We start from the raw sequence: 27,465 nt of genomic DNA, 5'->3' as shown, positions 1-27,465 counted from the left end.
CCCCAGATTAGTGCTAAGGCTGGGGGTGGGAGCAGAGCTGCAAATAGGCTGCAGTGGGGATCAGCAATCATACCTGTGGCCAGGGAATGCAGTCATGTCTAGTGGTTAATGCTGGGGATTGGCACGGGGCCAGGAGTGAAGCCACATAGAAGCTCACAACAGGGCCAAAGTGTAGTGTTAGGTGATAGAAGTGGGACTGGAGCAGAAATGGAGGCAGGGAGGAGTGAGTGCCCCCCCCCCAAGTTTCTCTGCCCTTCTATGGGGGGAGGGTGCTTACACATGGGGACCTCTGTTCGAATCCTTTCTGGAGCCGCCTTTTGCAAGTTTTGTTTTGCCGATGTCACTATATTAATGCTGCCTCTTGTAAGTTCCCTTGAAATTTATACTATATGCCTCTCAAGTCTTGATGAGTTACCATTTATCCATTAGTGTGCATGTTCGATATCTCCACAATGGAGCCTTTGTTTTACTTGCAGAATGACAACATTTATGGATGATCCACCAGATGTGGTAATCTGTACAGAATGAAGTTAGACAATATTATGGCATTTTTGCTAACCCCTTCCATCGGAACATAGGCCTATTATTACTAGATCATCTTGCTTCTTTTTAAATATTGGCACATAATGAGCTTTCTTTCAGCCTACTAGAACTTCCTTGATATGTTAACTTACTGAAAATCATCATTACCAAATCCAGAGAACTCTTCCACCAGCTTTTAAAACCTTTGGATGTAGGTTGTATGGAATTGCTGATTTTAAAATGTCTAATTTTATTAGCTGTTGTTTAACATCCTCTTGAAACACAAATAAAATGTTTTTTTTTAAATAGCTGTCTTCACTTACTACTTAAATCAGGTTTGTTTGTTTTTTAAAAAAACTATTATGGCTTTCTTCTTTGGGGTTGTGGCTTTTGGGCATCTAGACAAGTATTCTTAAACCATTCCAGACCCGGGCATGTTGAAGATAAGACTTTTTTCTTACCAAAGGTGTCTCGATTCCCATCAAGAGAGAGGGGTTTCCTCAACTTGGTTTAGTCCACCAGACAGTGGTGCCCTAGGATGAGAGGAGTCGTGGTTAAAGATATATTTAACTAATTACTCATCTCATTCTTATGTTACTACCGCTTTTAGTTTAAAAAGAGAATTTCTTTCAATTTTGAAGCGACTACCTGTTCTTGCAGAAAAAAGTATAAGGGATTTCTCTTAAATTAGGCAGACTTTCAAAATAGAGATTTTAAAAATGTCACTTTTGATATCTACTTATAGTAGAACCTCCAGAGTTTTGAGCAACTCGGGAATGGGTGTTTATAACTCCGAACAAATGTTGTTGTGAACTTTTGAAAGAACCACAAATGACCATTGTGTTAATTCAGTTTAGAAAAATTCTGCTTTTAACTAGGGATGTAGGTGACTAGTCGACCACCCAATAAGCCTAGGCTTATCGTGTAGTTGAGTCACTACTTGACTAGTCATTTCCCTTGCTTCCCCCTTGCTATCTCTGAGGCAGTTTCCCCCAGCATTGACTCTGCGGGGAGGCAGGGCAGGGGGAGGCAGAGGCACAGCAGGGAAACAGTCCCCGCATGCACCGGTCCTGACTGCTGCACCTATGCCTTTTAAATGCAGCAAGAGCCCTGCTGGCTTTTATTACATTTAAAACGTAGAGGCACAGTGAGGATAGCAAGTGCGCCCTCCCCATCAACTACTCAATTAGCTGATTAATCAAAATTTAACATCCGTGCTGTTAACCATCTTAATTGAAGTGAAACAAGCACAAAAATAGTTTCCTTACCTTGTCAAACTTTTTAAAACTTTCCTCTTTATTTGTAATAGCTTACAGTACATTATTGTATTAAATATATTTGATTTTTTTGCATGTCTTCTGCTTCTTGATTGCTTATTTCCCGTTCCAGATGAGGTGTGTAATTGACCAGTTTATAACTCTGTTGCTCATAACTTTGAGTTTCTACTGTATCTCCTTAGTATAAATGGGGATCTGGAAGCAGAGAGGTTAGTTGATTCTTCAAGAACCCAATATTTAGATTCTGTGATGATGGCACATGTAATGAATAATGACTCTCCATTTACCCTGGTCTGGTAAGGATGTGTGTTATAATCTGTTAGCACATGATGGATTCCACATCCACACAGAAGTATTCCCTGATGAAATTTTTATGACCTCTTTTTATTTATAAATGTACATAGATTACCTAAATCCTCAAAGACAGTAATTCAGTTAATCTGCATGGTATGTGGTCTTAGAAATGCATTTTTTAAAGTAATTAGAAATCATACATCACTGGGAGTCAAAGATGATTAACTTTGTTTTGAGAAATCGTGGCTTAAGTTTCAATTCTGAAGTAGAAAAATGACTTCAGTCAGTAAAGAGAAGGTGTTAAAAGACTTACCTGATATGCATCAAGATAAGCTGGAATGGACTGGCAAGCTTTGCACAAGCACGTGATGCTGTGTTCATGGTCCAGGCAATTTAAAGCTGGAAGAGGCTGTCTTTCTACTCCTATTTGAAAGACCCTTTCCATATTAGTAGGGCTGTGTCTAGACTGGCCAGTTTTTCCAGAGCATCAGCCGCTTTTCCGGAAAAACTTGCCAGCTGTCCACACTGGCCGCTTGAATTGCCTCAAAAGCACTGATGATCTCATGTAAGGTTGTCAGTGTTCTTGTGGAAATACTGTGCTGCTCCCATTCGGGCAAAAGTCCTTTTGCGCAAAACTTTTGCGCAAAAGGGCCAGTGTAGACAGCTCAGATTTGTTTTCTGCAAAAAAGCCCCGATCGCGAAAATGGCGAGCGGGGCTTTTTTGCGGAAAAGCACGTCTACATCGGCACGGACGCTTTTTCGCAAAAAGTGCTTTTGCGGAAAAGCGTCTGTGCCAATTTAGGTGCTCTTTTCCGCAAATACTTTTAACGGAAAACTTTTCCATTAAAAGCATTTGCGGAAAATCGTGCCAGTCTAGACGTAGCCTAGCAGTTTTGAATGAGAGAAAGGGAGTGAGCCAAGGCTTTGTTTCAATTTAGTATGCATCTTGGAAGGTGGAGAGTGAGAGGATCCCATTTGCAGATTGCTCATAACATGTGGAATACAGCATTTCAGTGGTGTCCAAGTAAAGATTTTCATATTGTGGCTCATTCTGTTTTTCTCTTGTTAGTTAAAAAAACAAGAAAAGGAAATTCCATCCAAACTGATACAAAGAATATCGAGGTGGTATTTGTTAAGCAATGTACAATTTCATTAATAGTTTTGGCCTGTATCCAAGCTCTAGTCTCCAAAAACATGCCCCATAAAATATGGTGGTGTTTATATATTTGTATGGGCAAAAAAGAAATGAGCGCTTGTTCAAATTTGTAGATGTCTTTTTAGAGGTCCTTTGAAAATGTGGCCATATGTGCTGCAGTTTCTAGCAAGCTGGGTGAGTGAGGAATGCATTGAAAGTGTTAGCTAGTACTTACTTTGAATTATGATTTTAATGTAGGCAGGACTACATTTGTGCATATGTATGTTTAAGTATTTTTGTCATAAAAGATCTCATTTTTAATGTTCTGAATATCTTTCATTGCAGGCTGAGTATGTCCAACTTGTTACTGAACTTCGAATGACAAGAGCCATTCAGCCTCAGATCAATGCTTTTTTGCAAGGATTTCATATGTTCATACCACCTTCTCTTATACAGCTTTTTGATGAATATGAACTGGTAAGCAGCAGTGCCGACATTTGTAACTGACAGCAGTCAGCACTTCATTGCAGCAGAGGTAGAAGTAAAGCTGTTGTTGTGGGTTTTTTTTTAAGAGGATTGATATCCATGCTTTTGGTTTTCACGTCTATAGGTCTGCTCTGAATCTTCTGTTCTCATTCACTCTAATTACTTCAGGGCAGGGCTGGGAAAAATATGGCCTGGGTGCCAGATCCAGCCCATGGGGCACCCTGCAAGGATCCTCAGGCATGCAGCTGTTGCAGTTTAAAGTGCAGTCCCTATGCTACTCTGCTCTGCAGGAAGGGGGGAACTTTGTGTGATAATCTCCCCCTCCCCCAGCCCAATGCTCAGCTCCTATTGGCCAGAAACTGGCCAATAAGAACTGATCTCAGCCAGTTTCTCAGTTCCTATTGGCTGGAAACAGCCAGCCAATCAGAGCTCAGAGATTGGCCTAGGAGATGGGGGTAGGGCACGCCTCTTCCCAACCTGGAGCTGATAGCGACATGGAGGGAACAGACTGTATTTTCAAGCGGTCTGGGGTTGCAGCAGGCAGGGAGTCCAGCTTGCCTTGGGGTGCTGCAGGCCAGAAGAAGCTTAGGTAAGTGTCTCCTGGCCAGAGCCTGCCTCTGGCTCCCCTGCCTCTACTCCTCCCATACTCCAACTCTCTCGCCCATCCAAGCCCTCTGCATCCCCTTGCCCCAGGTCACAATACCCTCTGACCCCACACCATCTCCTACATCCCAGTCCCTTACCCTGTGCACCCTTCTGTACCCAGCCTCCATACTAGACCCTGCACCCACTCCACAGAAAAGTGTGGCCCTTGACCACTTACCTAAATCTTAGAGTGGTGCCCCCCCCCCCCAAAAAAAATTATTGCCCACTCCTGCTTTAGGGTGAACATTTTCCTGATAGATATTGCATTTTATATTAAGGCTGAGTTCTGGTGGTGTAGTTCAGTGTAGACTTCCTTGGCAGCTCTCATGCATTTAATTATTCCCCTTAGAATTAGGGATGTAAAAGAGTAGCCCAATAGTTGACTGCCCAATAACCCTAGGTTTATTGGGTAGTCGAGTTGACTACTAGCATTCTCCCATCCTTGCTGCTTCCATCAGGCTGAGCGGGTGTGGGGGGTTCTGGCTTAAAAGGGGAGTGAGGCAGGGGAGAGGATGGGCAGGAGAGGTAGAGGTGCAGCACATGACCTGGCACGAGCTGAAATGGAAACAGTCCCGGCATGTGCAGCGTCCCAGACCACCTCCCGATGCAGCTCTGCAATTCAAGTGTAGTAGGGGTCAAGATGCTTGCATGCCGACTCCTACTACATTTAAACTGCAGAGCAGCAGGGGCCCCTTATCAGTTAATCATGTCCGATATTTAACATCCTTACTTAGAATCTATTTTATTAAAAGATAATCTGGTAGCTATACAACAATGCTTTTATCTACTTTGACACTATATTTTGACTTGTACCTTCATATCTAAAATATTGAATTGTCATAGTTTGGAACTAATGAGTTGATAGGGTACCCTTTCTCATTGTCTCAGCATAAGTTGATCCTCTAACTCAATGGATTTTTGGCATCCCTGTACTGAGAACAACCTGTTTAGGAAGATGCCAGTTTTTCTTCTGTCTCATAGTAGATTAGATCAGATATGATTTTGGATTATCTCAGCCAAAAGGGATGAAAGTGTGCTTCCCTCTTGCCAGGAGAAAAGGCCAGCTGTGGCACTAGACTTTCCCAGTCAAGGGGAGAGGTGTGTTTGTGTGGGTTGTGGTGTGTTTTTTTTTTTTTTTTTGCCAGTCCATTTCTGTGCATTGGAGGCCTGGTGATCTGCAAAGATCCGCCTGGCCTGGTGGATGTGGTAGCAGGAACTAATGCTGAGGATAGCTTGGCTCTATTGGAATTGTGGTACCATTTAATGTAGTAGCTTTCTTATTTTCACTATACTTGCTTATTAAAATTAGAAATTTTATTACGACTTGCAGTTTGAATTAAATAATGCACAAAGGTTTGCCTGTCTAAGGGTACGTCTAAACTACATGGCTCCATCGACGGAGCCATGTAGATTTGTTTGTTCGGCAAAGGGAAATGAAGCCGCGATTTAAATAATTGCGGCTTCATTTAAATTTATATGGCTGCCGCGCTGAGCCGACAAACAGCTTATCAGCTGTTTGTCAGCTCAGCGCGCTAGTCTGGACGCTCCCCTGCCGACATGAAAGCCCTTTATTGACCTCCCCGGTAAACCTCATACTACGAGGCATAACGAGGAGGTCAATAAAGGGCTTTCAGGTCGGCGCGGGAGCGTCCAGATTAGCGCGCTGAGCCGATAAACAGCTGATTAGCTGTTTGTCGGCTCAGCGCAGCAGCCACGTAAATTTAAACGAAGCCGCAATTATTTAAATCGCGGCTTCATTTCCCTTTGCCGATCAGCCTAATCTACATGGCTCCATCTATGGAGCCATGTAGTTTAGACACACCCTTAGTGTAGGAATCTCAAGGATCTTGTATTATAAGATTTTTTTTTTTTTTTTTTTTTTATATTAAGAATACAGTATAGAAAGCAAACTGAAACACAACAGAAAAGGGGCTTGGATTTCATTCAGGATTCTTTAATTAAGTCAACGCTATTTTTCAAAATTAATTGTTGAGAAGACTAATCAAGATTTGTTTTTCCCCCTGAAGGAGCTGTTGCTGTCTGGTATGCCAGAAATTGATGTGAGTGATTGGATAAAAAATACAGAATACACAAGTGGCTATGAAAGAGAAGACCCTGTTATTCAGGTAAAGTCCTATCTGAATGAATGCAGAATATTGCATTTTAATCCTTCAAAGTTTTTGCCACTTTTGGATGAAAATTTACATTAACCAGAAGTGTTTGTATATCTCTTAAGATGGGAATGTAGCATAATAAAATGAGGTATGAATCTGACTCTCAGCTAATTTCCATAATTTAAACCATAAAGTTTGTAAACATGTCCTTATTTGTTCACATCCTTTTTCAATTTAAGTGTTTAATGGGAAATGAAAACTAAACTTCTTTTTTGTTTAGTGGTTCTGGGATGTTGTAGAAGAACTAACTCAGGAAGAGCGAGTGTTGTTGTTACAGTTTGTGACTGGCAGGTGAGAAATATTTCTGTTGGTCTGAAAGTATTACTATACCTTTGAGTCAATTGGGCCACAAATGGAAAGACACATTTCATAACCAAGAACCAGTTTTACTGTTTGTTACCAACAAAAGCACAAATTAGTATTTGTCAACATTTATTTTACTTACAGTTGTTTCTTATTCCTAGGCATTATCTCTTGTATTGTTAACTTGCCATCTTTAGCTCCAGTTACTTAGCACACTTACAGTTGATGTGGCTAGAAGCACACTGTTCTTCTTCAGGTGCTTGTTCATGTCTATTCCAATCAGGTGTGTGCATGCGCACGTGTATGATAGCTGGAAGATTTTTCCCATAGTATCGGTCATGTGGCTCTGAGCACTTCCTGGAGCTATGACTCAATGGAATTTGACAGAGCCTTGCCAACCCTCTACTCCCTCAGTTTCTTATTACCATCAATGGTGGAAGACTGGAACCTCTCATAGCCCAGAGGTGAGCAATAATTTTTGATGGGGATGGCCACTCCCAAGATTTTGATAAATGGTCAAAGGCCACACTTATCTATGGATGGGGTGCAAGGCCTGGGATGGAGGTGGTGCATAAAGGAGTTCAGGATAGGGGACTACAGTATAGGAGGGGGTGTTGGGGTATGGGAGGGAATTTGAGCGAAGGAGGGGATGCAGGCTTTGGAGAATGTTCTGGAGTGGATTTTGATTTCAGGGGTGGGAGGACAGGTCAGAGGATTTGAGCTGTAATCTGTGGCAGGGGTAAAGGAGGGGTTTGTGATCTGTAAGGTCTAGGGTAGTCAGCCAAGATCACTCAGTTAGGGTTCATGGCAGGAAATGGGACAGCCAATCCACAAAGCTGGTGGTGGTTGCAATATTTATATTCACCAACCCAGCACAAAACAGATTGTGTATTACCTTACAGGTCAATCAGAAGTCCAAACCACCCAGTTCCCTTTAAAGAAGTCAGCTTTAGGCAACTATCCAGACACCCCAGCCAAATAAAATTCTACCTAGGTCAATTAATATTTCAGACCTTATCCCAAATACACACTTATAGACAATTCTTAATAATTAAACTATGGTTTACTAAAGAAATCAAAATAAGTATTGGTTAAAAGATCAATATGCATACAGACATGATTTTAGTTCTCGAGGCTCGGTTACATAACAGATGGTGATCTTGTAGTCACAAAAGTTTTTAGGTTTAGTCCATGGTTGTAGTCCAAAATCCATGTCCAGGGTGATTTCAGCCTATTACTCGGGTCACAATTCTTATGGTTTTGGTTTCCCCTATATCGGGGAACCTTTTTGGGTCAGGGACCACTGACGCACAGAAAAAGAAAAAGCACAAAAACATCCTCAGTGACTGAGAAGGAGACATTTCCCGTGTTTCACTTGCGTAAGAGCCAAAAGAGACCCAGGTTAGCAGATTTTGTGTGTGATAGGAGGAGGGTTGTAGCACCAGTGCTGGCTCCCCAATACTGGAAGGGGAGCCCTGAGCTTCAGGGCCAGATCCAGGCAAGCTGGAGTCCACATCCAGCCACCAGGCCTTAGGTTTCCCACCCCTACCCCATATGAAACCTCAGGCAGACCCAAGACCCTAAGTCAGTGTCCATTAAAGAGGCACCAGCTTTCTTAGGCTCCTTTCTTATGGCTTGCAGCTTTCCCCATGAGCATCCAAGCAGATATGAGATAAAAAGCATCCTGTCCAAAGGGTACTTGGCCTGGGAGACCATAGTAGGCATAATCTTCTCTCTTCCTAACAAGCAATTAACACAAAGAAATTTATCCATTAAACAGTTCATATATAGTTTGTGGTAAATTTGAGAGACACACATAAACAATAACACTCCTTCGAACAAGTTTTATCACAAATATTAACATTACCTTTGATTCAAGATCTGAAGGAATCAGAACAGACAAGGATTATTTGTATACATTACAAGACCTGAGCAAACACCCAACATTCTACTGCTATAACAATGCAAGTTTGCATTTCAGAGTTCTATTCTTACCTAATGTAACAGTCCACTTACCATCTAGTATCTTCCCAATAAGTCTTTAAAGGTCAACTCTAGGTTGTCATCCTATGAGCTGGTTAATTTATTTTGTGCCCTGTTTTAATCAGAAACCTAAAATTTTAATCTGATAAGGTCACAGGGGTGCAGAGGGTTTGCTTGTAACCTGAGGCAGGGAGGTGGAGATGTGGGATGCCAGGTGCAGGCTTCTCCTGGGAGGTGCTTACGCTGGGTAAGTTCCTTGCCTGCCGATCCCCTGCACGCTGCTCAAAGTAGCTAGTTCTTGGAGCTGACCCACGCAGTTTCCTGCAGCTCCCCTTGGCGGGAAATGGTGATCCATAGCCAATGGGAGATGTGACGCTGCGTGTCAATGGATGCTAAGCGTCTTGAAGCCCACTGGCAGCTTATTTGGGCAGGCCCACAACCCATCTTTGAAAACCCTTGGCTTAGGGGGATAAGAGTCTTCACCTGTTCTTCCATTTCCCGCAGAACTGATTCTTGCAATTCACACTTGCACTATTTTCTGGCCTTTTTAATTAAAGAGATCTGTTCGGGTGGGGGCGTGGGATTTTTTTGTACATTAGTCCAGTTTTGCTATTCCTAAATCCATAATGGTATTTTGAAAAGCACTCATTTGGGGCACGTGCTGTAAGTGGAATCCATTGTGTTCTAAAGCCTTGTTAATGAACTACAGGCAGTCCCCAGGTTACATGGATCCGACTTACATCGGATCCCTACTTACAAACGGGGTGAGGCAACCCCGCACTAGCTGCTTCCCCCCAGCAGACCAGGGAGACGCGAAGCTAGCGCCCCCCCCCCCCCCCCCTCCCCCGCAGCAGACCAGGGAGATGCGGAGCGGCTTTTCTCAGCAGACACCTCAGCTTGAGAATAAAGGACTGAGGGAAGTGAGGTGAGAGAATAAAACTGAGCTCTGGAGAAATGTTTGGCTAGAGTTTCCCCTACAATATGTACCAATTCCGACTTACTTACAAATTCAACTTAAGAACAAACCTACAGTCCCTATCTTGTACGTAACCCGAGGACTGCCTGTATGGAGTTTCTGCATCCCATATTCCCTGACATGGACTAATACCAGGCTTGTAGGAACACCGTTTGTTTTGTTTACAGGTCATATGCTGTTGTGACATTGTAGCTTGTTTTTTTTTTTAACATTTACCATGCTGTCAGTATCTTTTAAAGCTTAGGACTGGAATTTGATAGAAATGAATTAGTTTACTATTACTTTTCTGCTATGATGTATCTGCTTATGGTGAGAGGTTTTGGCTAGGCAGTAACTGATGACAGTATTCCATTAGAGGACGCTTTAAAAAACTTTTACATTTGCACATTGCTGACACACACACAAATCTGATGATATATCTGAAAGTATGGGTCTCTGGGGATGAATAAATGGAAGTTAGTTTGAGTTGTCCATTGGCCAAAATTCTAGCCATAATATGCATGATAAAAACAAGTGTACTGAGCTCTGATTTTGTATTTGTAAAGTATACCTATCAACAAACTCTTTGCAAACAGCTTACATTTTTTCATCTGAGTATCTTGCATTTCCTGAATGTGAAACTTGTTTTAAGAGTCTGCATTAGCTGGTTGGCACTTTGCTTTATGAATTTGCATTATCTTTTCATGCCTTTCGTTCCAGTCTGATTACAAGTTTAGTGCTATGTAAGTGAAAAATCAGATATTCTTTTTTTCAATCAGAGCCCATAAAATATATTCAGTGGCTCTAGTAACTATCCTAATTTTTTTTTCATTAAAGTCTTTAAGCATATTTTAAATATCTTTTTTCTCATGCAGTTTTGCCTTCACGTACAAGTAATGGAACACCAGCTTTTGATGTAAAAAAAAGTATAAATTTAGATAAAAGACTTTGCCAGTATAATACTCCATTCTTCATGTATTCTGTACACTTAAGTATCATGGTTTATGCAAAGATTTCCAGGTGACATTTACTAAACCAAAGGTGATTAGGTGAGCCTTTGTATATGTAACCCTTTGATTTTGGGTAGTTTTGGTCTAAACTCTGTAGGAAAGCCCTTTGGTTTTTTTTTAAAGCTTTTGTTATGCAAATTAGAAATTTCTGAGACCGCTTTAAAGTGAATCCCAAATCTGAAGTATTAATTGAATTAAATATGAAAAGGAGCAATGGAATCACAGCAGAGTTACTTACTGGTGGCTTTTATATTAAGTTTTCTATTGTGTCTAGAGTGATGCTAACAGAAATGCAGTGCTGTAGGTGAGAGGTAATCTGAGGAGGAAGTCATGGGAGAGAACAGTTTTGCATCAGGAGTCAGTTAATCTTTTAGTGCTGAGGATGATATGCATCTTCCCTTTTCTTTCCATTTGTGTGTTCAGCCTTGTGATTTTTTGGTGAGAAGAAGTTTTAAAGGAATTTTAGCTCAACAATTTCTCTGTATGATCCAGGGTCATTCATTGTTTGTGGATATGTTTGGTAGCTGATTATTTCTTCTTAACCATTAGGAGGTAAATAGTTAAAGTTTAATTGTAACAGGAATACCAACATTAAGTTTGGATTCCATTAAAATTAATGGGAGCAGTTCATGGACTGAGAACTACAGTAAAACTCCGATGGTTCGGCATCTGATGGTCCGGCACCATCAGGAACCCGGAAGTGCTCCGGGCAGCCGGACCATTGGAGCTGCTCTGCCCCCAGCTGCCCGATTCGGCCGCTGCTAAAACTGACCAGCGGCTGAATCGGGGAAGCTGGAAGCAGAGCAGCTGGAGTTCTGCCGGGTAGGTCCCTTAGCGCTGCCCCTCGGGGCTGCGGGACAAACCCGGCAGCAACCCAGCTGTCCCCGATTCAGCCGCTGTTGAAACTGACAAGCGGCTGACTCCAGGAAGCCCAAGGCAGAGCACCTCTGCCCCGGCTTCCTGGAATCAGCCCCTGATCAGTTTCAGCAGCAGCTGACTTGGGTACACCTGGGACAGAGCAGCTGGGTTGCTGCCGGGTTAGTCCCCGCAGTGCTGAGGAATTTGCGCCGCACCTCAGCACTGCGGGGACCAACCCGGCAGCTCCCCAGCTGCTCTGCCCCAGGCGTCCCCAAGAGCAGCTGGGATGCTGCCGGGTTGGTCTCACTGCGCCAAGGGTCGGCGCTACCGGACCAACCAGGCAGCACTCCAGCTGCTCTGCTGCAGGCGTCCCCGATTCAGCCTCTGCTGAAACTGACCAGCAGCGACTGAATCAGGGATGCCTGGGGCAGAGCTGGACTATCGGAAGGGGGGGGCTATGAGGGGTCTGGGGTGGCATCTCCCCCACCCCACCCCAGAGCCCTCATAGCCCCCCCCTTCCAATATTCTGGCATATTTGTAATCCGGTACCCCTTGGGTCCTAAATGTGCCGGATTATCGGAAGCTTACTGTATTGCTCAGGGCTGTCTACTATACAGTTGTGACTTTTCATTACTGAGAATTTGTGTGAGGGATCCTTTAGAATTATGTCTCTATCTAGTTGTTGTGTGTGTTTTTTTTCAATAACACGGAGAGGATCAGATCTCCTGAGAGAACACCATACTATACATAAAACACTTCTGCCTACAAACCATTGAACAGGCTTTTTGTATCAAACTTTTAAAGATGGCCTGTAATGGTATAAACTTAAACAACAAATAGTCTGGTAGCACTTTAAAGACTAACAAAACATGTAGATGGAATCATGTGGTCATCTGAAGAAGTGGGCTGTGCCTACGAAAGCTCATGATACCATCTACATGTTTTGTTAATCTTTAAAGTGCTACCAGGCTATTTGCTGTTTAAGTTTATCCTCTACAAACTAACTCAGCTACCCCTCTGAAGCTTTTGCAATGGTATAGTTACTATTTAAAAGAGTCACACTATGTGAGTCAGGTTATTCGAGGTGCGATTGGATTTATAGTCAAGTTCACAGTGTTTCTTTGGTTAATTTTTTCTTGAGTGTTCCACAATGTTGCAATAGCTAATTCTTCTTTGAGTAGTGATCCTATGGGCTCTCCACTGTAGATGTATGTGTGCCTCTAATCAGAGATTTTTGGTAGCAGTGTCAGTTGAGCCTGTGCATGTGCTCTCCCTTGCTCATGGTCTGCCTACCAATTAATGAGGTGATTCTAGATCCTACCAAAGTTGTCCACAGCAACAAAATAAAAAAAATCTAAATCAAACCAACTAAACATATTTTTGGGTTGGCCAGATTGTTACAGAAGACTTCCAGTGGACCACATTACAATCCCTAGGTATCTACACTATAGGGCAGAAAAGATTTACCTCTCACCCACACAATACCCACTTTCCCAGCACTGTTATGAGCCATAGAGTGAGAGGACAAGGCTTAAAAGGGGAAGCAGCCTGCACTCCAGTCTACTACCTCTCAAGCCACCTGTTCTAAGCACTTTCTAAGGGGCGGTTGAGGGTCCAAACAGTTAGTGTTATCTTGCAATGTCCACTGCTATATACATACCTGTCATGCCCCTTCAGAAGTCGCTTGGCCCCGTTTCACAGCATTTGTATCACCTCTGATAGATGGGTCCTGGGGATTATTTTGCAGAGTTATAACATTTGAGTCATAGATTCAGAGGGGTAGTCGTGTGCAAAGACCCACTTCGTCAGATGCATGCAGTGGAAATTTCCAGAGGCAGGTATAAATATGCAGGCCAGAATAAAGCTAGAGATAACCAGGTTAATTCAGTCAGGGAGGGTTAGGACCACTTCTAGCACCTCCACATCAGCTGCTAGAAGTGGGCCTCACTCTCCCTGACGGAATTAACCTGATTATCTCAAGCCTTATTCTGGCCTGCATATTTATACCTGCTCCTGGAAATTTCCACTACATGCATCTGACGAAGTGGGTCTTTGCACACGAAAGCTTATGCTCCAATACATCTGTTAGTCTATAAGGTGCCACAGGACTCCTTAACATTTGATTCATGTACCTTTCCCACTGTGACCCTCCTTCCCCATACCTCTTCAGGCACCCTTCTCATGAGAACATTCTTGACTAGGAAATGTATCCTTTATTATTCCATCGAATCAGTCCTGATTACCCTTTTGTTTTAATAATTGGTGGATACTTTCAGTTCCAGGGTCCCTCATGGTGGCTTTGCCCATATAATGGGTGGCAGTGGATTGCAGAATTTCACAATAGCAGCTGTGCCATACACTCCAAATTTGCTACCAACATCAAGTACATGGTATGTTAAATAGCTCCATTTAAATGCATTAAGAAACTGAGCAAAATCCTTTCATTGTGTTTTGTTTTTTTTAAACACTTCAGGTATAACCCTCTTATACAATCTAATGAAAAGGAAAACCTTTGGTTAGTTCGGAGCATATCCAACATAAAGTTGATTGTTATGCTAGAGAGAGTTATTTTTCCTTCCTCATTGTTGAGGGAAAAAACTTAACTACTCCCATGTAGTAAGTGGAAGGCCGTACTATTTCACTAAGGAACACTTCAAGTTAAATTACTGTATTGCTTTTTACTTTAAATGACAAGAACCTTATTTTCCTGCAGAGCATTTGAATACTGAGGATACTGCAATGCAGCAGTGTGGTTTTTTGTTTTTATAAATGACAACTTCAGGGTTCTCGGATTTTAAATATATATTTGACAGGACAGTTCCATGTTAATTACTTAGTACAACACAATCAAATTTTTTTAATTCTACTTCCATATTTAACGTTGATGTTTTTCTTTTAGTATCAACATGCTCAAGTTACCTGAATATCCAAGCAAAGAAATTCTTAAGAACAGGCTTCTTGTGGCATTACACTGTGGAAGCTATGGTTACACAATGGCATAATGAAGTCTGGAAAACTCATCTGACTAGTGATGTGCAATTCAGAGTGGCAGAAGTAATTTTGAAAACTGTCAACACAAAAGCAGGCTAGATTCGGAGACCTACAGACAGGGCTGACTTAAAAAAAAAAAAAAAAAAAAGAGAGAGAAAGGATGTCTGTGATACTGTTACATGACTTAAATTTCATAGTATATTCTCTTTGTTTACTAATATAAAATTAGAATTGAAAGCAGTCTACTTTCATTAGGATTAATGTAACATGAAGACTGTGTGTCAAAATATTTTTCTCCAATTTTATTTCTGATCCTCAACTGTGTGGGTGAATGAGTATTACTTTTAGTTTCCCTCCCACTGACATGATATGCTATTAAAACACACTTGTGTGTCTTGTTGCATGTAAAAGTGCCATTTATTTTTTGCAGAGAACACTGTATAGAAAGTTTAATCTAATGTATTTTCCCACTTGTTGAATTGGAACTATTAAAAGGTTTTTAACTTTTTAGTATTTTAATGTATATAATGTAAAGTTTAGACCAGTGTCGCTGTGACATCTGATGGAATTAAGATATTTATATTATATAAAAATTTACTCTATATTGTACTAAATATTTAAGTATTTGTGACTTCATTGTCAATTTGCAGTTTAGAACTTATATATTGTTTTAAATGTATATTTGTTTATTTTAAAAATATCTTTTCTCATGCCTTGTTATAGTCCTATGTGGAAAAGGCATAATTAAATTTTAATACTTTAACAGAACCTGGGACTGGCCAGTGTTTATTTTCTCTGGACTAAATATATTAATGATCTGAAACAATCATATTGTTGTTATCATTTGCACGAGTATGTACCATTTGTTTTGTTGACAAAGGCTGTTACTTTAAGTAGACTTTCAAATTGCGTAAGAGAAAAAGCTTGAGTGTGTTGAGAGGCTAGTTAAGGAGACTGCAATAATTAGGAATCCTATGCCACATCTCATAGTGAATTAGCCAAAAACCAAAAACACACCACTCCTGAATAAGATTTTACATTTCATTGGGAAAAAAAACCCTTGCAATTTTTGGAGAAATTCTTGACATTTTTTCTAAAGATGCATGTATAGAGGGCAAACCACCTACACATAGGCTCAGTTCATTCATCATAGCAAAAGTTTTTTTGCTGATTGTACATGAAGTCTTACACCACAAGGCTTTTTGATAGTGTTACTGCCTACTTTTCCGTCTGTAAAGTAAGCATTACTCTATTGGAAATTATACTTTTTGCTTTTTTAGTTACTGGGATTTTTTTTGCTTATGTCGGGGTTTTAACTTGCAAGTGCTTTTGTTTTGTAATGATTAAGCAATTTCTCTCAAACATTCACATCTTCTGTTTCATTGTAGTATACAGCTGTTTTTTGTAAAGAGCATAAAATCCTGCCTCCTAAAAAGAAATATCTAAAACACTAAACATCAGATGTCTTAAGACTGAATGCACAATTTTCAAACTTGTATTTATATTTATATATTTTCTTTTTACTTCTCTATTAATGGATTTGCAATAGTCCATTGATGCAGCATTATTACCATGTATAAGGAGGGAGATCTAAAAAATCTTCAAATGAGTCTTTTAAATCCCTACATATTCTTAATGATCTTGGACAGCAAGTAGTAAGTTAAAAGGACAGTAATTGAAGTGGGGAAAAAGGGGGACAAAACTCACACAAGTAATTGACTATTTGAAAAGGTCAATTTCTTATCAAATCAACTACTATGGTTCATTGGACTAACCATCCTGTACCAAAAAAAAAAAAAAAAAACATAGGGCAAATGTTTTAAAGGCATTCTGCCAACTGGCATTATAACAAATAGTAAACATAGTCTATTTTAAAATAACTGATTTGTACATAGATTTGTATATAATTATAGGTGTCTAAGCAAACTTTGCAGTTTTATTCTACAGAAAGAGAAGGACTTGAATATTTTACCATATTTCTCCTATGTTGAAAGATACTCTTTTAAATATCTCACTTTAAAAAGACTGGAGCTGGATTATTATATTCTAATTCCACAGATGGCATCCCTGACTCCTTCCATTATAAAAGGCCACAGATGTTTACATACAAATACATGGTAAATATACAGTGTAAATGCTAGTTGAATAAATGCTGTTCTCAGAAACATACTCTGAAAATATTAGGAGGGTGGCATTCATGTATGATAAACTGCATATGGAAACTATAGTTTCTGTTGTGCTCTACAGTCTGTCCCCAATCACACCATTTCTGAAACAGATAAATGGTGAGAGAATATTTCACTATTCACACTTCATGTCTCCTGGCAGCAGTCAATACTTCCACTTAATCCAGGCTGTCACAGCAGGTTAATTATATCTGGTATAATGACAAGTGCCCTGCAACCTGCGTGCCTTAGGAGCTACTTCAGCAAGGCATTTTATCTCAACTGATCCCAAACAGACTTCCACCATGCGAGCCACACCCTGAATATCTGTGTATAACTACAGCCTTCCATATACATTTGGGTTACACTCTGGCTCTCATCAGCCTTGGTTATACTTAGGTACTTACTAAATTCACTGTCCATTTTGGTCAATTTCAGGGTTATAGCATTTTTGAAATGCTATATTTCAGCTATTTAAATCTGAAACTTCAGTTTTGTAATTGTAGTGATCCTGACCCAAAAAGGAGTCTGGTGCGGTTCAGTTTCCACTAAGCTGTGCAGCCATGGAATTTCCCATTAAGCCCCATCCAGGGGCTCAGGAGAGAAAACTCTCCTCAAGATGCTGGGAATGGCAGCAGCAGGATGCCTCAGCACTGAGCTGCCAAGGGCAAGGGCCCTTCCTTGCCAGCACACCACTTAGCCACCTAGGTATACCTGCGGCCCTACCCCAACTTGAGTCCTCCCCCCCCCCGAGCACCCTCCTGCACCCCAAAGCCCTCATCCAGGGCCCCACCCCAAAGCCCACACTCCCAGCCCACAGCCTGTACCCCCTCCTACACACCAACCCCAGAGCCCTTCCACAAACCTGGAGTCTTCCACCTTCACTCCCAGCCAGAGCCCTTGCCCCTTAACCCTAACCCTACTCTAGAGGCTGCACACTCTGCCAGAGCCCTATCACTCCAGTCCTGAGTACCTTTGCATGCTCAGAATCCTTTGGTTCCACTTCCATCACATGAATTTTGTTGTCACACATCACCTCCATGTTGGTACACATGAGAATTCATTCCTCTTGGATTGAAAAAAATTAAAGGGGAATATTGGGTCGTGGTGCTGCTACCCTTACTTCTGCACTGCTGCTTGCAGTGACATTGCATTCAGAGCTAGGAAGTAGTTGCTAGCTGGGAGCCCAGTTTGGAAGACAGAGTGGCCTCTTGCAGCAGATGCAAAAGGTCAGAATGATATGGTATGTTATGCTATTGCCACTCTTTTTCTGTGCTGCTGCTGGCAAGCTGCTGCTTTCACAGCTGGGCTCCTGGCTGGCAATCCCTACTGTTCAGCTGCTCAGCTCTGAAAGCAGAGTGGAAATAAGAGTGGCAGTACTGTGAGCTACCTGCAACTCTATTTTGGGTCAGGACCCCCAATTTCACAAACACTGATTTTTTTTTTTCCCCTGTGAAAATCTATACAGTGTACAGTAAAAGCACACAGATTACCAAATTAGTGGGGGCAGGGACCAGATTTTACAGTCCCTGATGTGTTTTTCATGTGGCCATGAATCAGGTGAGGCCTAAGTTGTAGTGCAGGGTGACCCCAATGCACTCCCAGTCTCAGGTTCCCCTGCCCAAATTTATGTCCTATATTGCCAATCCCTCTCCTGGACAATTAAATATTTAGGGAGCAATAGTCTAGTAGATTGTCAAATAGTTATTCAGACACTTCCATTTAAGCACACTGAATTAGTAAAACAAGTTTATGAACTAAAATTTAAAAGTGAGTACAAGTAATGAGGTGAAAGACACATGATTACAAGAAAAAAGAAACAAAATACAGGACTATGTAGCACTTTAAAGACTAACAAGATGGTTTATTAGATGATGAGCTGCTTCTTCGAGTGCTTGCTCATGTCCATTCTGATTAGGTGTACGAGCGCCGCGTGCACGGATTCCGGAGCTTTTTTCCCTTAGCAGTATCCATAGGGCCAGCAGGGAGCCCCCTGGAGTGGCGCCGGTATACCGGTGCATATATACCCCTGCTGGCCTTCCCACCCCTCAGTTCCTTCTTACCGCCGGCCCGTGACAGTAGCTGGAGCGTGCTTCAGGCTATTGCCTATCTCTTAGCAGCTTATCTCTTATCCGTTGTATTATAGTTCGCAGTTGAAGTTTCTTATCTAGTTAAGTAGTTAAGTATTGTAAATAGTTATTTAGATAAGGGAGCAGTGGAACCCTCCCGCAAGGGGAGGGCATGCCAGGACCCCAGGGCTTCAAACCCTGTGCCTCCTGCTCCAAGCCTATGCCCTGCGGAGATCCTCATTCTGACTGCCTTAAGTGTCTGGGCGAGGCTCATCGAGCTGAAAGCTGCTCTATCTGCAAGAGCTTTAAGCCCAGGACTAAGAAGGAGAGGGACTTCCGACTGAAACTCCTGCTAATGGAGTCGGCACTGCAGCCTCAGGGCGAGGAGCGGCCTCACTCCGCCCGCAGCGCACCGATGGCGGCACCGTCAGACAGCAGGGCACCAAGACGCAGATCGCCGTCACCGGTGCCGAGGGCCTCCAAGAGCTTGAGGGGTCGCTCGGCAGAGAGGAGTGCCCAGAAGGTGCGCCCTAAGGAGGGGCACCTTTCTTCTAAGTCCTCTAGGAAGAGGCACAGCCCGGACAAAGGCAAGAGCCCTGGGCAGACAGTGGGGCTAGGAGAGGTCCGTCAGCCTTCCACCCCAGAGACTTTTGAGGCGGCCCGGGACCTCATCCACATGGCGGTGGATGAAGGGGAGGGCCCGGTACCGCAGGAGCAGACCGCGCCGGCACAGGCCTCAAGTGCCCCCCAGCAGGACAGGGCTGGGCCGTGGGACCCTCTGGGCGACGGGCAGGCCTCGGCCCAGCAGCAGCAGTTTCCCCCGGTGCCGGGGAGAACACCGGCACCGGAGCCGGGACGAACACCGGCACCGACCCTGGTCCTGCTCCCGACGGCACCGGCAGCGACTCCGGGAGCATGTGGGCTCGCTACGCCGACGGCACCGGTGCAGGGTCCGGTGCCGCAGACGGCTCCCTGGGTGGTGCAGTGTTACCAGATTTGCCCAATACTCTGGGGTATGCTCATTTATCAGGGTTACCCTTATGGGACTGGGGGAAGGTTAACAGTTCTGTCAGTGTGCTGTTGGTGCTTACTTGGGCTCTCATATGGAGCTGAATTCTCCCTGCTGCCAATTCCCCCTCCCACTGGAGCTCTCCTGCAGGAACTAGGTTCCTCAGGATGGGGTTCTTCCCACCTTAGCAACACACACAGACACTCACACACACTAGTCAGAGCACGTCTGAGAGGACTGGGTACTCAGCACTCACAAGCTGACCCCCTCATATGTCCCTGGACTCAGCTGGCTGGGTTTCACAGCAATGCCACACTGCACCCTCATGTGCCTTTGGACTCCGTGGGCTGGATTAAACAGCACTTTAAGCTGCCATCCTCATAAGCCCCCAGGTTCAGCACCCCCTATCCCCACTTTCACACCACAGTCATTCACTGGTAAACCACACGATGAGCAAACCCCACAGGATTTTGGGCACTACAGGGATCTTTTGCTTGGGTACAAGAAGCGTTGTTGCAGAGCGAATGGGGAAGCCAAAACCACACCCCTTAAGGAAGAGTGAGCAAAAGAGAAAGAAAGAGAGAGAAGCAACCAGCTTAACAATGAAAGTGATTTATTTCTGAGTAGTGAATAGATATCAAACAGTTACAATATTAAATCTAACAATTACAATATTAAATCTAAATTGAAGCTGCTTACAAATGTTAGGTAACCATATAACAGTTTACACAGGGCAGGGTCAGGCGGCTATGCTTAGAGAGATAGTTGAGAGAGAGAGAGAGAGAAAGAGAGAGAGAGAGAGAGACCTCACCACTCCACGGAGCTTGCACTGATCGGGGTTCCCAGATGATGATGGTAGCCGGGGGTCCAGAGGGCAGGAGAAAAGCAGGACAGAGCCCCCAGTACGATCAGACAGGAGATGAAGAAGTCTCAATGGAACTGATGCAGTTTAAGTCCAGGTATCAGAACAGTTTTCTTGGGGCAAGGATAGGAGTTTTATAGAGATAGTTCAAAGAGAAAGAGGAGAGACAATAGAGACTGATCACCCCTGGTTATGGGTGATGTTCCTTGAACGAGCTCACAATGCAACTTGGCAGTTTCAGTATTTTAGATGTCAATAGGATCGTTACTAGAATTGGTCTGATAATGACTAATTTGGGTGTGAGCAGGACTAGGTTCATTAGCATCTGGAGCAGGGATTTCCCATCAGGCAGTGCTTCTCTGCTTTCGGTGTCCCATAGTTCACTGCGGTTCCTGCCTTGGAAGAGCTGCTCTCCATTCTGTATGCTAATGAGATGTCCCTCTGTTCCATCTTTAATGTAAATGAGGCTGGGGTGTTTCCTTAATTGTATCACCCTTGTCTGAAGCAGTTTAGGTGTGTCTTCCCCGGCCTTTTCTTTGCTTTGTCTTTGATTCTAGCAGAGGCCTGGGGGGGGGGGGGGGGGGGGGATGGTTTTCCATGAATGTCACTCCCTGACTCCCCAAGAGCACAAGGCTGACAGGCGACCATGTTCTGGTTCCCCAAGAATCACAGAGGTGGTGGGTAACAGCAGGGCCCCGCACCGTATTACGCGCCACCTGTGGTGCCGCAACAGGCGCCCCGCACGGCACCGACACTGTTGCCACTCCCGGCACCGATCTCTGCTTACTCCTTGGGAGCACAGCAGCAGAGCGCGGCACCAATGCACGTGACGGCACCGAAGGGGTACGCACCGGTCTATCAGATGCACCCGGGCGCGGTACCGCCGCAGCAAAGGCCTCCACTCATGCCACCACCGGCACCGCGTGTGGTGCACAGGGGCAAGCCATTGGCCATGGCAGACCAACGTAGGGTGCAGGCTTCATCGGCCCCTCCCTGGTCAGCATCAGAGTACTCTTTGGAGTTGGAGGCTGAGTCAGTGGCTTCGACCGGGCCCTCATATAGGTCGCGGCCCCGCCATAGGTCCCGCTTGTCGGTCAGATCATCTCACCGGGATCCGATGGTCCAGCAGCAGCCACAGGGGCAACCCCGGTGGGCTTTCTGGATGCCCTGGGCATACCATCAGGCCCAGGGGCCTCCCCCTATGGGGCCGGCAGCGGAGTCATCTCGAAGAAGTAGCACCCCATCTGCCACCCCCTTGACAGCCCCCCGCCTGGAAGTGGCTCGCCTATGGCGTCGGGGCCGAGACCCCCGGTTATTGGTCAGGAGGAACCGGGGGCACAGTTGACCGAGGCGGAAATCCCCTCAAGGGACTTCTCGTCGTCCTCGCCAGACGAGGCCCTGGCCGACCCCGCACCTCAGCCCCTGTCTATGGACTCCAGGGCGCACCAGGAGCTGCTCCGGAGGCTGGCGGTCAACCTTGCAGTCCAGCACGAGGAGGTTCACGAGGACTTAGATCCGATGGTGGACATCATAGCGGCAGCGGGCCCTGGTCGGGTGGCGCTCCCACTGAATAAAACGGTGGACAAGCTGTCTAAAACCCTGTGGCAGACGCCGGCCTCTATTGTGCCGACCCAGAAGGGGGTCGAGAGAAGATACTCTGTACCCCAGGAGGGGCATGAGTATCCGTTTACCCACCCGGCTCCGGGATCCATAGTGGTTCAGGCCGCTGGGCAGAAGGAGCGCCAAGGGCCTCCAGGCCCCACTCCGAAGGCAAAGGAGCCTAGGAGATTGGACCTGCTTGGCCGGAAGGCCTATGCCACAGGGGGCCTCCAGCTACGTATAGCTAACCAGCAACTGATGCTGGGGTGTTATGCTTTTAATACATGGGCGTCTATGCAAAAATTTGCCAGCCAGCTTCCTCCCGAATCCCGCCAGGAGTTCGGGGCCTTGACGGAAGAGGGACAGGCAGTGGCACGTACCTCTCTCCAGGCGGCCTTGGACGCAGCCGATTCGGCAGCCCGCACCATGGCCACAGGGGTGGTGATGAGGCGTAGTGCCTGGCTGCAGGTGTCTGGCATCCCACCCGAGGTGCAGACCACTATCCAGGACCTGCCCTTTGAGGGGCCGGCCTTATTTTCAGAGCAGACTGATTCCAAGCTGCATAGCCTGAAAGACTCAAGGGCAACCCTGAAGTCGCTAGGGATACATACCCCGGCGCCTCAGAGGCGCTCTTTCCAGGCTAGACCCTACCCTAGAAGGGGGCAGAACAACGACAGGGGTCGCAGGAGAGGCCGCAACAATAGCCGCCCTCACCTTTTCAGGGGCAGGCGTAGGGGGCCTCGGTCAGACTCCGAGAGAAGCTCAGGGCCGTCCCCCGGTCACCAAGCTAAGCCCTCATTTTGAAGGTACGCCAGAGAGCAGAGTATCAGTAGCGCCTATCTGTCCGCCCTTTGGGGACCGTCTTACCCTATTTTACCAGGGGTGGTTAAAGATCATGTCGGACTGTTGGGTCCTAGGGCATTTCCAGCTAATACCATTAGCTCACAGACATCTACCTTTCCCCACCTCTAATATCATTAACTCACAGACATTTACCTTCCTCTCCTCTCCCCCCCCCCCCCCACATCCCCCTTCTGTTGTGAAATGTGATTTGTCCTTTTCATGTGTGTTCATTTTTTTAATTGTATCCTTTGGTATATATGGTTGTGACTATCTTTTTCCACTATTTGATCTTAGGAAGTGGGTCTGGCCCACGAAAGCTCATCATCTAATAAACCATCTTGTTAGTCTTTAAAGTGCTACATAGTCCTGTATTTTGTTTCAGCTACACCAGACTAACACGGCTACATTTCTATCACTAAGAAAAAAGAAGACTTTCAATAATATATAATTTAACTGACTATCAGATTAAAGCAAAATTTCTCATGCTTTCACAGCCAGCTTATCAAACATTATAGGTTTGGACTCCTCCCCTAAAATCTAATAGCTGTTTCCATTGCATTCAGTGTTCCTGAAGCAACAATGGGCAGGGAGAATGGGGTGTTTTGGAATGTTTGTCCCTTTTTATAGTTTGTTTCTCTCTTGAAAAGCTTTTCCAGCTAGGGAACCGGGAAACAAAATATCTATGTGGAAGGATGTTCCCTGTTGCTTTTTTCTTGCTTGCTTGTTGTTTTCCTTTCCTGCTTAATGACTGTTTACTGCTTAAATGCAAATTAAGCGGAAGACATTTTCCTTTGTTTAGGACAGACCGGTTTATCAACCTCTGTTTAGTCAAAGTTGTGGGGTTGAGAATGTCACCATCATACAGGGAAAGCTTTGTACGTAAAATCGTAAGTTGCTATACATATTTTATCAGGATGATTCCAGCAAATTGAGCTTTCAAATGATACCTTACCAGGTATCATTGCAATGTGTGGAGGGGGTGACAACAGGGGCCTACTGTTGCACACATACTTGTAGCCTATTTACCTGTTAGTATGTCGGCACCAAGTTTTTTTCCCCTGAGAAATGTTTTTCATTACCTATCAAAATTAGGGATGTTAACAGGTAACTGGTTAACCAGAACCCTGGGAGAGCCCCACCCAGGCATGGCCAGAGGACTGCTCCAACCCTGCTGGGCTCCTGCACAGGGCCAGAAGCAGCCAGGCTGGGGTAGCCCCTGCCAGTAGTGGTGGGGCGGGAGAGTGTGTGTGGGGGGGAGTGTTGCTCCAGCCCAGCTGGCTGGAGTGGCATCCTCCATCCGTACCTGTTTAATTAGTTAACTGATTAAACTTAATGTTTAACCAGTTAACTAATTAACGGGGATTTTACATCCATAATCAAAATACACGTATGTTAGGAAGTAGAGCTTTTGTTACCTTGATACCTACTACTCCTGTCCTTGCTTCTGCAGGTTTTGAAGCTCTGCCTTAAATGTGCATTAATAATTTTTTGTATTTAATATATATAAACAGGATTACTAGTGGGAGCTTTTCATGTGATGAAAACATATTACCAAGGCTATTTTAGAACACCTGCACCCTGTTAATGGAGTGTGACAAACCTATTGAGAAACTATAACTTAATATAGCTTATAGTTTAGAATGATTAATTGGATCCTATTTGTTCTCTCCCACTGTGCCAGAACAAGACACGGTGGGTATTTTAGCTCAGAAAGAAAAGAACAGATGTCCTGTCTCATCATAGATCATGAGCACTCATTAAATTTTACTATCTTTATAAAAAATGTTAGATAGCAAAGCCTGGTTTTTGATGCTTGAAAATGTTGTGCATCTAATGTTGCAAAAACCATTAAAACCATAACTGTGAGAAGTAACCTAATGATTATGATGGTTGTAATTCACATGGAATATACAGTAAATAGGCTAAAAGTAGAAGAAGGAGGGAATAACTTTTGAGCCAAATTTTCAGTAGGCTAACTTCTGAGGATTCCAAGATTATAGTATTAAAAAGATTAATGCCAACAGAAATCTGGCAATTCATGTTTAAAAAAATTGTGTGTGGCTGTATTTACACTGGGCAATTTTCAAAATCTAATAGGTTGGTATAACTCTTGAAGCTCAATCCTTGCTTGTAATAACCCTGTCATTCTACTTCTGCTACCTTTATGGGCAAAAATAACTGCTCATTTATTCTAAACTGTGGTGTTTTCAGTATGGAATGAAATAGGTATACAGGCAGTCCCCGACTTACGTGGATCCGACTTACGTCGGATCCCTAGATACGAACGGGGTGAGGCAACTCCCGCACATGCGCAGCAGCATTCCCGGGGCTCACTCACCTGGGTCCTAGGATCCTCCTCCTCCTCGGGCCGGCTCCGACTGGGGTCCCGCAGAGCTGCCGGGCAGAGGAAAAGTGCCTCCCCACGCCCGCTGCCCCCCCCTGCCAGCAACAGGCTGCCCCCTCCCCTGAGCAACAGGCTGCCGAACAGACAAAAGCAGCCTCTCTGCCCCTCCTCCCCTCTATACATGCCCCGGGCTCCTGGAGCGCAGCAGCGTCCCCGGGGCTCGCTCACCTGGGTCCTAGAATCCACCTCCTCCTCCTCCTCTTCGGCCGGCTCCAACTGGCCTCTGCCTGCAGCAGCTGGCCACAGGGACAGGGATCCCGCAGAGCTGCAGGGCAGAGGAAAAGTGCCTCCCCACCCCCGCTGCCCCCCCCCCCCGCAGCCTCGCATCCTGCACGCCTCCCCCCTCCCCCCCTGCCAGCAACAGGCTGCCCCCTCCCCTGAGCAACAGGCTGCCGGACAGCAGACAAAAGCAGCCTCTCCGCCCCTCCTCCCCCTATACATGCTGGGCTCCCTGGGCAAACAAAGACTCCACCAAAACAAACAAAGTGCTGGCCTCATTGTGTTAGCAAAAAAAGGACCCTCCTCCTAGAACCCTGGGTGGTGTGTGGAAATAAAGCTATTAGCTCAAAGCATGGTGCAGAGCTGTTTGGTATTTGATGAGTTACTCCTTTAGTCCTGAGTTTGTCACAGGGACAGAAATAGATGTGAAATCTTCTAAACAGGGGAACAGACAGCAAAACAAACATTAGAGGGGAGTTAACCTTTCCCTATGCTATCCAAAACTAAAAAAAATGTTTGGCTAGAGTTTCCCCTACAATATGTACCAGTTCCGACTTACATACAAATTCAACTTAAGAACAAACCTACAGTCCCTATCTTGTACGTAACCCGGGGACTGCCTGTACTCCCCTTCACATGTAATCGAAATTAGAATGTGAATTGCTGTTCATTGCCCCATCCCATTCCCACTACGTGCATTATGCAAAAACAATACTTGAAAGAGTGACCCTGAGTATTAAAGTTGGAATACATTTGTTCTGTTGGGTGACACGGATCAGTTGGAGGATTTGAGAGTTCAGAGATTCCTTAACCTCTAGCAGTAGCATAAATTTCAATCTTGTGCATCTTTGCTGTTTCGCATTTTCCTATTCTTAGCAATAGGTGACCTTTTGTACTTCTGGTGACTATGCAACTATAACCTTTGATTGCTGTCCATTTAGCCAATCCCTTGGGCTGCAACTGCTCTTTTCCTGCCTCCTTTGCACCCACGGGCCTCTTCAAACCACACAGCTGACTCTGCACTCTGAGGGTGAATCTACTCTGCACCAGTAGCTCAAAATAAGCTATGCAAACTACATAGCTTATTTTGAGTGTATTTTGAAATTTCGAAATACAGTGCTATTCCAAAATGTCCCTTTATCCTCATGGAATGAGGTTTATAGGGACATCGGAATAGTGAGCCTGTTATTTTGAAAGTTATTTTGAAATAACAGGCTCGTTTAAAAGACACAGAATAGCTATTTCGGGATACCGGAAGTATCCCAAAATAGCGCCGCTGTCTAGATGCACCCTGAGAGTGAGATCCCGAGCGCTCTAAACAATCAAGATTTCTCTTGGGTTTTTGAATTTTAAGTTGAGTGAAACTGTTAAATATGCCTTATTCATAACAGGAAAAATTAATTTATTTTTGAATATGAACTAAAACCTATCCACATGTTTAACTAGAGTTTTGAGCTGGTTCTAATATATTTGTCTAGAAATGCTAAATGTCTATAATAATCTGCTATTTATTTGCAAAGTTTTATTATACTTGAGATAGAAGGACAATTTAAGTACAATAACTTTTACTCCTACAGTGATTTTGCATAAAAAATTAAAATTCTGCATACAATATTTTAAAATACGGAAAATGTTGTATATTTGTCAAAATAACACAATACA

The 27,465-nt window shown here is 44.2% G+C and overlaps 1 protein-coding gene and 1 long non-coding RNA gene across 6 annotated transcripts in view; one reads left to right on the top strand and one right to left on the bottom strand.

Annotated features, from left to right (window-relative positions):
• The window catches only part of HACE1 (HECT domain and ankyrin repeat containing E3 ubiquitin protein ligase 1), a 93,926-nt gene extending 78,507 nt beyond the window's left edge, over window positions 1-15,419 (top strand). For 3 of the 4 annotated variants that reach the window (XM_075923937.1, XM_075923936.1, XM_075923938.1), the window contains 5 exons: window positions 3,574-3,705; window positions 6,387-6,485; window positions 6,754-6,824; window positions 13,919-14,032; window positions 14,542-15,419. In XM_075923937.1, coding sequence (XP_075780052.1) covers window positions 3,574-3,705; window positions 6,387-6,485; window positions 6,754-6,824; window positions 13,919-14,032; window positions 14,542-14,644 — 519 coding nt within the window. In that variant the 3' untranslated portion in view covers window positions 14,645-15,419. Of the gene's footprint in view, window positions 1-3,573; window positions 3,707-6,386; window positions 6,486-6,753; window positions 6,825-13,918; window positions 14,033-14,541 lie in introns of those variants that run through there. The other variant, XM_075923939.1, reaches the window with a different exon arrangement.
• LOC102453238 (uncharacterized) lies at window positions 8,386-25,891 on the bottom strand. 2 transcript variants are annotated; one of them, XR_012902613.1, is made up of 3 exons: window positions 25,753-25,891; window positions 13,303-13,371; window positions 8,386-8,575 (listed from the first exon to the last, which is right to left on the bottom strand). It is a non-coding gene; the product is annotated as an uncharacterized LOC102453238 (long non-coding RNA). The 2 variants fall into 2 exon arrangements; XR_012902612.1 differs by lacking the exon at window positions 25,753-25,891 and adding an exon at window positions 25,519-25,654.
• Between the last annotated feature and the right edge of the window lie 1,574 nt (window positions 25,892-27,465).

Source organism: Pelodiscus sinensis, chromosome 3, assembly GCF_049634645.1.
Source record: "Pelodiscus sinensis isolate JC-2024 chromosome 3, ASM4963464v1, whole genome shotgun sequence".
Lineage (NCBI taxonomy): Eukaryota > Metazoa > Chordata > Testudines > Trionychidae > Pelodiscus > Pelodiscus sinensis.
This window is presented reverse-complemented; position numbering and strand designations above follow the sequence as displayed.